The sequence below is a fragment of the Pteronotus mesoamericanus genome, unplaced genomic scaffold, assembly GCF_021234165.1.
Source record: "Pteronotus mesoamericanus isolate MK-2021 breed Mesoamerican mustached bat unplaced genomic scaffold, CSHL_Meso_final scaffold_21, whole genome shotgun sequence".
Lineage (NCBI taxonomy): Eukaryota > Metazoa > Chordata > Mammalia > Chiroptera > Mormoopidae > Pteronotus > Pteronotus mesoamericanus.
Window position 1 is genome coordinate 6184514 of NW_026555310.1, and position 12163 is coordinate 6196676.

General features: G+C 35.8%; 1 protein-coding gene across 1 annotated transcript in view; it reads left to right on the forward strand.

Moving 5' to 3' along the window:
- The window catches only part of SENP1 (SUMO specific peptidase 1), a 57342-nt gene that overhangs the window by 14623 nt on the left and 30556 nt on the right, over positions 1-12163 (forward strand). The window contains exon 6 of the mRNA XM_054591178.1: positions 3070-3241. Coding sequence (XP_054447153.1) covers positions 3070-3241 — 172 coding nt within the window. The remainder of the gene's footprint in view (positions 1-3069; positions 3242-12163) is intronic.

Below are 12163 nucleotides of genomic sequence, written 5' to 3' on the forward strand. Positions count from 1 at the left end.
TGCAGATAAGCAAAAATAAAAACTAAAAACCTTGCATTCCCACCGGAGATCTAATATCTTACTACATATCCTCCCAGATATTCTTCTCTGCATTTACATACTTCTATTTTTTAAAAGATTTTATTTATTTATTTTTAGAAAGGGGAAAGGAGGGAGAACGAGAGGGAGCGAAACATCAATGTATGGTTGCATTTCGCGTGCCCCCTGCTGGGGACCTCGCCTGCAACCCTGGCCTGTGCCCTACACTGGGAATCGAACCAGCGACCCTTTGGTTTGCAGGCCGGTGCTCAGTTCACTGAGCCACACCAGCTAGGGCTGCATTCACATACTTCCCCCTCCCCCTCAAAATGTGTTCATACTGTGCATATGCTTCTGTAATCTTTTTCAATCATCTTTTTTCTATTCAGTAAATTTTATCGTACCCTATTAACTAAATTATATTTAAATTTTACTAGTTGAATCAAAAGTATCCTTTACAGCTAATTAGTTCAAACCAGTATCCAATCTAGAATTACATCTATATAGTAGTTGTTGCTCTTAAGTCTTTTATAATCTAAAAGAGACCCATTCCCCACCCGCCCACCTCTCCTCCCCTGCTTTTTTTATCCTCACCTGAGGACAGGCTTATTGATTATAAAGAGAAGGAAGGGAGGGAAAAAGGGAAAGAAACATTGATGTGAGAGCAAAATATTGATTGGTTGCCTCTCGTATGCACCCTGACTGGGGACCGAACCCATGACCTTTTGGTCTAGGGGGCGATGCCTAACCAACCGGGCCACACTGGTCAGGGCACAACAGCCCCTACTCCTTTTTTTAATGACATGACTTTTTTCTGCATCATGTTCCACTTTTTGGATTTGACAGGTTTCTTCATAGCATTATTTTGTCGTCTATCTATTTTTTGTAAACTAGATTTTTGACTTGAATAAAAGCTGATGCTCTCTTATATCATATCAGAAAACATACATTGACCTCTGGTTCAAATAAGGACCAGGTAAGAGTCTAGTCCTTATTTGTACAGTTAGGTTTCTCTCCCCCTTGTGACTAAACTATAATCTAAATGATGTTACTTTGGCATTTTATGAGCGACCAGTTTCACGTCACTCTAATAGTTATTAATCTCAATTGATAATCCTTATCGGGTAACAACTTTTTAAAATTGAGGTATAATTGATATATGACATATTAGTTTCAGGAATACAACATAATTATTCCATATTTGTATATATTGTGAAATGATCACCACAATAAGTCTAGTTAATATTCATCACCATACATGGTTACAACATTTTGGTATGTGTGTGCTGAGCACTTTTAAGGTCTTGTCTTAGCAACTTTCAAATATGCAATATAGTATTATTAACTATATTCACCATGCTGTACATGATATCCCCATGACATTTATTTTAAACAGGAAGTTTGTACTTTGGGCCCCCTCTGAACTTATAATAATTTATTAGAATTAATGAAATAATGCTTTTCTGATTTTATTATTTTTCTACATTTATTAATTGGCACCCAGCTGTAAAGGAGAGCTCTTTTTCCTCATTAGCTGGAGCTGTTTGATTACCCTGAAATACATTTCCTACTGGGAAGGCAGGATATATGATCAGATCTTTCTTTTTTAATACCAATTTTTAGAGTAAGTTTTTTTTGATAGCCACTTCATGTGGTTTAAATAAATTTTTCTGTTCTTTTTCTTTTAGGGTCATAATGGATTCAGTATGTTTCAATCCACTGCAATCTTTATTTTTTTCTTTTTTCTTTTTTTAGATCCTCACCTGTACAATCATTTTTTAAAATGGTTTTATTCTCACTACTTTAGCCAGTGGGAGCTCAAGCTTGCTTCTCTATCTGACCCAACCTTTTAATTGTTGGTAGTACCCTTGCTTTCTGGCATTGCAAGATATACTCATATTATTTCTTTAGGAAAAAACAATCTTTTTCATTAAAAACATAAATGCAATATACTCTCTAGGAAGCATCGATACAAAGACATTGAAGGGAATTTATTATATTTTCACCAAACAAATAATATTGCCCTTGCCATCTTTCCCTGGCTGTGTCTGCCCATCCTAAGAAAATAAGCCAGTTCCTCAAACTCTGATTCCTTGTTCCTTTCTCCACTCTAACACACAGAAACCATTAGAGTTTGAATAGTTAGAGTATATGTGCTTCTTGATTTTCTTTAGGCCTAGTCTGATTCATTTGGACCCAGGCCACATGTACTGATTTAAAGAGTTGATTTTATTGAATTCGGTTTAGTCACTATGTATTTCTATTTTGCGTCCTCAGCAAAAAAGAAAAAAAAGAAATTTCATTATGTTGATAGCAAGTACCTCAAACTTGCTTGGTAATGATAGATGAGAAAGAGCATGTAGAAAAAAAACTTTATTTACCTATCCTTAGAGATAATACTGGATTTGAGTTTACAAAAATATTTCTCCTGCCAATTGTTCCCATTATTTAGGGTGCAAATAATATAAAGAAACAAAAACAAAAATGTCCTTCGGAGGAGGTGAACATTGAGGTCAGAAGGAGAATTCACAGAGAGGGATGCAGCCTAATGAAAGCACTTCTGGTTGTTTTTAATGAAGGACGGGAGCCCTCTGTTGGTGTTTTAGGAAAATTTAAAATTCAGTTTAAAAGCTTGGTTGAGAGGTTTAGGTTTTACCCATCTCTGCATATTCAATCTCAAAATAATTCCCTTCAAAGGGCCTGAGGCATGGGGCTTGTAGGTTCTTCAGGTTTCTGAAGAAGTCTTAATAGGATATGCTTTCTGTCATATCACACTAGTCTATATTTCCTGACTAAAGGAAGTTATATAGGTTATGAAGCGCATAAATTTTAGGTGTTTGATAATTATATAGTTTGGCAGTCTTAGACCTCTTACGTGGCAGAATCTGATATAGCAATCCATGTATCATTTCTTGTATATATCCCTTAAATGGTACATCTATCACTCTACTTGTTAATTTTTTGTTTTTGTTATTTCTTGAACATGAAAGTAATCACTGGGTTAGATTTTCTTACTGTATTGTTCTTTTCTTACAAACTTTTTTTTTTTAGTGGATTATCAAACACTTTTACGGGAAAGTCAAACCATCACTGCCATGCATCTGCATATGAAAAATCATTTCCTATTAAATCTGTCCCAAGTCCATCTTGGAGTGGTTCATGTCGTCGAAACCTTTTGAGCCCCAAGAAAACTCAGAGGCGACATGTTAGTACAGCAGAAGAGGTAAGGAAAACCTGCAACAAAAGCTATGGTTAGAATCTTTCCCTACATTCAGCCATTGGTGCCCTCCAATTTAGTTGTTTATTAACTGTTCTGTTTACTTAACCTTTTTTGTGATTTTCTTTCTTACTCTTTTTAAGTGCTGTCATCTGTTCTAAAGAAATTAAAGAGATATTTTAGTGTAGGACTTTATTATTTTTCTTACCATCCTCTGTTCCTGTTGGACAGTTGATTTAATCTTCATTATTATCTGAATACCTTCTCATACATCAAACTCTCTCTCTTCTCCCTTTTTTGGACCCTTTCTAAACTTTTGTTTCATGTGGCAAAACTGTTAACCTTGCTGGATTTGATAAAATACCCATGCTTACCTCTTACTAGGACAATTTTTCTCCAATATAAAAAATCAAGAAGCCAGCTAAATAATTTACATCCTTTTATTATAAGATCTCTGAGATCATAGATTCCCCCCCACCCCCGCAAGAGTTCTCTTGACACTTGGGTTATTAATTTAGTAAACCTAAAGGAAAAAAAAATCTATAAATATATTATAGCATGTAATTCATACAATAGGAAATGTGCTTGTACCTGTTCGGTTAAATGTTTATTATGCATCTAGTTGGCTCTGGACTGATTGCTGTGGAGATAGAGATGAATAATAATGACCTTACATTAATACAGCATTAGAGTTTCCAGCGTGCTTTCCACATTGTTTTTTTCCACGTTATTGTTTTGGGTCCTTTTAACCCTGTGATATAGGTAGAAATAAGATAATATCTACATTTTATAGATTTGGAGAGTAAAGGTCAGAGGTCATACAACTAGTAATTGGCTAGCTTGCAACCCAGGTCTTCTGAGGGATTCTGGTCTGGTGTGCTTTCTGATACACAGCCTGGTGATATGGTCCCTTCTCATTGGAGCTTACAGGTTGTGGAGTCAAGAATAATTATATGGTTTGGTAACAAAGATCTCTTAGGTGGCAAAACTTGATTATTTGTGACTTAGTAAAAATGCTATACATTCTTTTGGTTTAAAGTTGTTTGGAATCTAAACTATTCAATCAGAGGGTGGCAGAACTAGTAAATCATAGTAGGAAAAATGAAAGACAAGAAAGTGGCAAGAATTGGTGATAAGAGATGAGCAATACTTAGGAAAAAGACTTGTATTTCACTGAGCCTTTTGAATTGGGTTGGCCAAAAAGTTTGTTTGGTTTTTTTTCCTGCAAGATAGCTCTAGTAGTGCTTCATTGTCTTTAACTTCATTCAAAACAATTTTGTTAGATTGTATTGTGACAGCTGTTATATCAGTGTGCATTAAAAATAAACTTATCGAAATAGGTGAATTTTTGTGTAGATGGAAGAAAATTTTGAAGATGGAATATGCAACATTTTTGGCATATTATGCTTTATTATTTCAAGAAAGGTAAAAATGCAACTGAATTGCAAAGAAAGGTTTTTACAGTATATGGAAAAGGTGCTGTGACTGATAGAACATGTCAAAAGTGGTTTGTGAAGTTTCGTGTTGAAGATTTCTCACTGGATGATGCTCCATGGTTAGGTAGACCAGGTGAAGTTGATAGTGATCAAATCGAGACATTAATTGAGAATAACCAATGTTTTACCATGTGGGAGGTAGCCAACATATTCAAAATATCCAATTCAATAAAGTTTTCGGTGAAAATGGAAAATATGTATTTTATTTTACTGAAAAAACTAAATGGACTTTTTGGCCAACCCAGTACTATTGAATTTAGCACTGTGTATGTATTAGTTATTACAGACATAATTTTTTTTAAAAAATTACTGGAGTTGTGGGTTTATGCTTCTGCTGGAGCCTTGGCAGCCTACTGGGTAAGAGAGGCTTGTGGGGAAGGAGTCAGCAACAGCATGGCAGCTGGATACAGGACTGCCAACACTTCCCTGCACTGTGTGGCTGCGCCTGGGATTGCCAAGCTTCTTTAGACTGTGTGTGCTGTAAGCTCACCATTCACTTTCAAGCCAACCAGTCCTTTGGATCACTCAGCCTATTCTCTTTTTGCCTTCACTTCTAGCCTGAGGACTTGGGCTGGCTGGGCCACAGGTTGGGACAACAGAGGACAACAAGATAGGGTCCTCTTCCTTCTGCAGTGTCAAGAAGATGCCAGGGATGGAACCTATTCTATGAAAAAGAGATAAAGAAAATTTTGCCCCACTTGTTTTTAGGTCTATATTCTGTTATGAATAGTGGTAGTATGGAAGCATGAAACAACCCATATAATATGAATCAGAAAAAATATTGGATGAGGCTTTATTAAATCAAACTGTCAACACTTTAGTTAGGTATTTAGTCTTCATATTACAGGTTACCTAGATTAAAATATAATACTTCTTTCCCCTGGGACTAAATAATTTATTGATCGGAGCTTACACACTGGAGAAGTTATTTTCCCTGGAAATATTAGGATCTGCAAGGGAGTTGCAGTTGCTCATGTTAAATAAGGAAAATTATGTATTAATCTTACTCCTGGATTTGTCCATCACCTTCAGGAATATGGAGCCATCTGCAAAATTAACATGATGATGTCACCCTGCACTGTTCAGAGTTACAGCAGGGCTTTGAAGAGGATACATGAAAAAGAATTTGGAAATACGAAAGTGCTGACTGTACTACCACTTGGTTGATGGCTGACTCAAGGGCACCGTTATAAAAACTGTGCTATCCAGCCCTGGCTGGTGGTTCAGTGGATTGAGTGCCAGCCTGCAAACTGAAAGGTTGCTGGTTCGATTCCCAGTCAGGGCACATGCCTGGATTGCCAGCCCGGTCCCCAGCTGGGGATGTACAAGAGGCGCAACCAATCAGTGTGTCTTTCACACATTGATATTTCTCTTCCTTTCTTTCTCCCTCCCTTCCCCTGTCTCTGAAAATAAATAAAATCTTAAAAGAAAAAAAAGCTGTGCTATACGAAAGGGTAACCACTACACACGTGTGCTATTTAAAATAATTCAAATTAAATTTCAAAAAATTTAGTTTCTCAGTTATGTTAGCCGTATTTTTAAGTGTTCATTAAGTACATATGGCCGGTGACTACCACATTGGACACAGCAGATATAGAACATTTCTGTTACTTAAGAAGGTTCTGTTAGTGCAGTTAGAGGATGTGAATTTCAATTTAGAAAAGAGAAAATACTACAGGACAGTAAGAACATTAAGTGGTAAGTACACAAGCAGGTTCTTTTCAATTGTCTGTTGCTTCCGGACATGTTTTTCTGCCACATACTGAGCAACATTTTAAGGTGTTGGACTTTCTCAATAATGGCAGTGATGCTTTTATTCTTTTTTTTAAAAATGTCTTATAATAATTTTATAAATTAAGAATTTTGGACTTAAAAACAAAATTGTTGAGTATGTACCTTTCATGCTTGGAATTTATATTGTATAAAGCTATCACTTTAAACAAAATCTGGGGAAACAAGTTATTTGGGTAATTTATAAGAAAAGGATTTAGTGGTTTGCTAAAATTTATTTTGTGTTATCTGTTACACTTTTATAATTTTACAATTCATTTTTATGATGAAGCCAGTTACAGAAGCATCTGCATGCAAGAATCTGCCACATTGTTTTCTTCATAGAATTCAGCCCGTTATTATGCTTATGCTATTTTAAACTTTCCTTGGTCCTTTATTAGGCTTAACACTTAACAGCCAACTTTCTTTAACATATTATTCAATTATTGCTTCCTTTCCTTTTAATTTCCTAATTTGTTTATTTAATAGAAAACACTTTAATAAATAATGTGCAGAGGAAGATGTTTTCTTTTACTTTATAATACCAGATGCTCCCAAAAAGGATTATGTTTGCAGTTCAAGTGCCTTACCTCTTTACATTTTCTTTTGGTAAAGCCAAATGTTTATGTATGTTTTTTTGAGAGTTGTCTAGATGACTTATCTTTGTCTGAAACAGTTTTAAATGAACTATAATATACCCAATTTTTTGTTTTAATGAAGCCCCAAAAAGACAAGTACTTTTGCATCATTTTTTTAAAAGATAAATTCTTGTCACCTCCAAATTAACAAGTAGACAATGAAAAGTTCTTAACCTTATTCCTGTAATTTCTTTTTCAAGCCATAAATTAGTTTAAACAGAAAATATGAGGAGGCTCGAAGAGACCTCATATAAGTATTTAGAATATGGAACTTTTATTTCTGTTTATTTTATGTTGTCTTAATGACTGTGAGTTTGGGCTCATACAGAAGTTTTTCTTTGAAGATATATTAGAGAAAATGATTTTGGGGGGACTTTTATGTGTTAAATTGATTTTAAAAAATCAGTTTTCTACATTGAATTAATCTAAATTTCTCATAATTATATTACCTGAGTCACTTAATGGCACCTTGGTTCTTCATAAGTATAAAAATTTATTCAAAGGAAACATTTTGGTATGTAATGTGAGGGAGGAGGGAGGTATTCTTAATTTCTTGTAGTTGAAAGTCTTTAGGGTACCACAAACAAAGGACCTTTCTGTCTCACTGTTCTCAGTGTTCTCTTGAGGTCTTCATATGATGAGACTATTTCTTTACATTCCCTTTTTATGCAAAGTCACCTGTTAAAATTTATCTGCTTTTCTTTCCTTCCTAGATGTGATAATGGAGTCAAAGCTTTTTATTTTTATTTTTTAATTATATTTTATTGATTATGCTATTACAGTTGTTCTGATTTCCCCTCCTTTTTTCCTCTCCAACCAGCAAGCCCTACTCCCTCAGGCAATCCCTCCACCACTGTTCATGTCCGTGGGTCATGTGTTTAAGTTCTTTGGCTACTCCATTTCCTACACTGTATTTTACATCCCCATGGCTGTTGTATAACTACCTATTCGTACTTCTTAGTCCCCTCACCAATTCACCCATCCCCCCCCCACACACCCCTCTCATCTGGCAACCATCAAAACACTCTCTGTATCCATGATCCTTTGCCATTTTATTGTTCATAGTTTTGATCCTCTTCTTTTTCTTAAATAAGTCCCTCTATCATTTCATATAATAATAGTTTGGTGATGATGAACTCCTTTAGTTTTTTCTTGTCTGGGCAGCTCTTTATCTGCCCTTCAATTCTAAATGATAGCTTTCCTGGGTAGAGTCATCTTGGCTATAGGTCCTTGCTTTTCATGACTTAGAATATTTCTTGCCAATCCCTTCTAGCCTGCAAAGCTTCTTTTGAAAAATCAGCTGACAGTATTATGGAAACTCCTGTAGGTAACTAACTTCTTTTCTCTTGCTGCTTTTAAGATTCTCTATCTTTAAGCTTTGGCATTTTAATTATGATGTGTCTCAGAAGGAGCCCCTTTGCATCCATCTTGTTTGGGACTCTCGGTGTGTCCTGGAGTTGCATGTCTATTTCCTTCACCAAATTAGGGAAGTTTTCTTTCATTATTTTTTCAGGTAGATTTCCAGTTTCTTGCTCTTTCTTTTCTCGCACCTCTGTGATACGAATGTTGGACCTCTTAAAGTTGTCCCAGAGGCTGCTTACGCTATCCTCATTTCTCATCTTTTTGGATTCTTTTTTTCTTCTTCTGATTGGTTGTTTTTTTGCTTCCTTATGTCCCAGATCATTGATTTGATACTTGGCTTCATCCACTCTACTGTTGTTTCCCTGTAAGTTGTTCTTTATTTCAATTAGTGTATGCTTTGTGATAAAAAGACTGGACCTTTTTTATGCGGCTGATGTCCTCACTAAGTTCCTTCAGCATCCTTATAAACAGTGTTTTGAACTCTGCATCTGATAGATTGCTTATCCTCCTTTTGATTAGTTGTTTTTCTGGAGTTTTGAGCTGTTCTTTCATTTGGGCCATGTTTCTTTGTCTCCTCATTGTGGCAGCCTGCCTCTGTTTGTTTTTATGTATTAGGTAACCAAAGCAGGTAGAGCTGCTTTGGTAGTGTGGCTTAATGTAGTAGGTGTCTTGTAGGGTCCATTGGCACAGCCTTCCCATCACCCAAGCTGGGTACTCGAGGTGCGCCCTTGGTGTGGGCTGAGTATATCCTCATGTTGTAGTTGAGCCTCAGTTGCTGTTGGCAGATCAATGGGAGGGATTTACCAGGCCAGTCAGCTACAAGGACTGGCTGTGACCTCTGACCACCAACGTATGCCCTCTGTGGAGGATCAGCTGTGCAGAGGTAAAGTGGTGGTGCTCCCAAAGCTTTTTAAAATCTAGTTTGGTGGGACAGTGGAAATGAACTAAAATGACTGGTTAATTAAGAGTTAATGTCTCTTCAAAGGAAAGGTGGAAATGGGGATATGTGTAAACTGTGTGTTAACAATAGAAAAAAGAGTTAATATCTCTTACAGTCTACAGACTATCTACTTAAAGAATCTTCGTGAGAGCCAGTTCAGGTTTTAATAAGGAGGCATTTATTTTAACTATGGATTTTAAATTAGTTTCTCACATCCTTATATCTTCAGTAGATTAGCCAAAAACAGATTTGGTCATTGATTTTAATTTACCCCTGGTAATTTTATTTTTCTAACCAATTCAAACTTAATTTTTGTTCTGTCACTGAAGCACCTGCCTGATATTATAGACAGTTTTATCACAAATACTAGAAAAGAGGACTGCTATCGTCATGAACATAATATTAATGTCTAAGTGATAAAATAATGAGATTTCTTTTATTTTTTTAAATTGTAAAACAGCTCTTATGGAGGCATAATTTAAATCCGAACAAGGGTTCTAATTTCTCCACACCTTCCGCAGTACTTGTTATGGCTCTCCTAGAGGGGGTGAAGTGAAATTGTTTGTTTTTAAGATTTTATTTATTTGTTTTTAGATAGAAGGGAAGAGAGGGGGAATGAGAGAGAGAAAAACATCAATGTATGGTTGCATTTTGCACGCCCCCAACCAGGGAACCAGCTGGCAACTCAGGCACGGGCCCTAACTGGGAATTGAACTGGAGACCCTTTGGTTCACAGGATGGCACTTAATCCTCTGAGCCACACCAGCCAGGGCAGGGTTTTTTTGTTTTTGTTTTTGTTTTAAATTGATTATGCTATTACAGTTGTCCCAATTTTTCCCTTTTTGCCCCCTCCACCCAGCACACCCCACTCCCTCAGGGAATCCCCACACCTCTGTTCATGTCCACGGGTCATGCATATAAGTTCTGTGGGTATTCCATTTCCTGTACTCTACTTTACATCCCCATGGCTGTCCTGTAACAGAGAACATTACACATTTGTTTTTTTCTCATGGGTCTATTTTTTCACTGAATGGTTTCAACTAGTTCTACCTTATCTTACCACTCAAATTTACTATTCAAATTTAAGGATACCTTTACATTTAGGAATTGTCATGCCTCACAGTTCAAGGTTTATCTTGTTAGATCAGTAACATATTGACAATATAATTGAAATTTACTATACGGCAAAAAATGAATCAAGAAGAAAAAAAATTAGTCTCTTTACTTTTGCATAGATCATTGCTTAGTTCATCCTGACTTTAACAAACATTTGTAAGAAAAAAATGCTAATGTGCATATTGAAATGGTACAGTGCAAGATGCTGTTATCCCTGGCACAAAGTATTATAATTATTATGTGAAGATTGGTGGTTGTATTAAACTGTACATAGGGTTTAAAGGGAAAAATAGAGAGGGCATATTATTTAGTAAATGCAACCCATTGCTTTAGGGCAGCGATTTTCAACCGATGTACCGCAAGAATTTTTAAAACATGTAATGCCTGGCTATTTAGTTAGGGGCACTGGCCTCTTTTCCCTTAGATAGTCAAATAAAAAAATGACAACAGCCAACACAACAATAGCTGCCTGGTATGAATGCTGTCTTGAACCATAAGTATATAGGTCATATAATAGAGTTGCATCTTACTGGCCACATCACATAAGGTTGTGTCTGATTGGTTAATTCTTGGTACCAGAAATCCTTATATACAGGTGTAGGCACCTGATTTGTTTTTAAAAAATCACTTTGGAGTAAAAAGGATAGGTAATTACTATTAGGGTTGTTTTTTGGAGGGGGTGTAAATCAGTCAAAATTATGCCCTTTTTTTGGTCTGATCAAAATATATATACATTTTTGGCATTCTGCAGAATTTTATTAATTAGTTTTTGTGTGCCATGAGATGAAAAAGGTTGAAAATCGCTGCTTTAGGGGATCTATACAGAGTAGATGCTTGACAATGGTTACAAGTCCTTATGCAATCTGGTTCTCTAAGTGATCTCATTTCTTACTATTCTGATTCATACTGACCTTTCTGCTCCTTGAACACATTAAAGCATATTCTTGTGTCAGGGCTTTTGCATATGCTATTCCTTTGTCTGGCGTACTCTTACAAATATCTTTGACTGACTTCCTCCCTTAATTTAGGTTCTATTGAAAGGTCACTGTTTAAGAGAGGTCTTAACCTGTTCCGCTGTTGCCCTTTCATTGCCTTCTATAATTTTGTTCATAGTCTTACCTATCATTTTGTTTATACTACCTGGCTAGTTTTTTTGTTTTTCAATCCTTTAGCTGTAATGTAAGCTCCACAAGGGCAGGAACTTTATCTTATTCAATGCAATATTTCTAGTGTCTCTAACATAGTCAGTATTTAAATAAATAAATGAATCTCTGGAGCATATGTTTTCCCCTAAGTTCAGTATTAGGAGTTAAGAAAAATAAACGTGTTGGAGATAAAAACTATCTCTGGAAAATACACTATAAAAATCTAATGGCATAGAAAACTATTAGCAAGGTACTGCACTCAGATCTTGACTGTTCTGATTACTTCTTTGTGATTTTTCTATCAAGTATCAAGAATCAGGGGTTTTTTAAAATTCTTAATTTGGAGGTCATCAAATGTTTTGTTACTGGGACTCTATTAATTAACTTAGAAGTGGTTGCCAGTTGGCCTTCTGGTTTCATATCCTGTAGTTTCTTTGCATTATTATTTACATATATGTTCC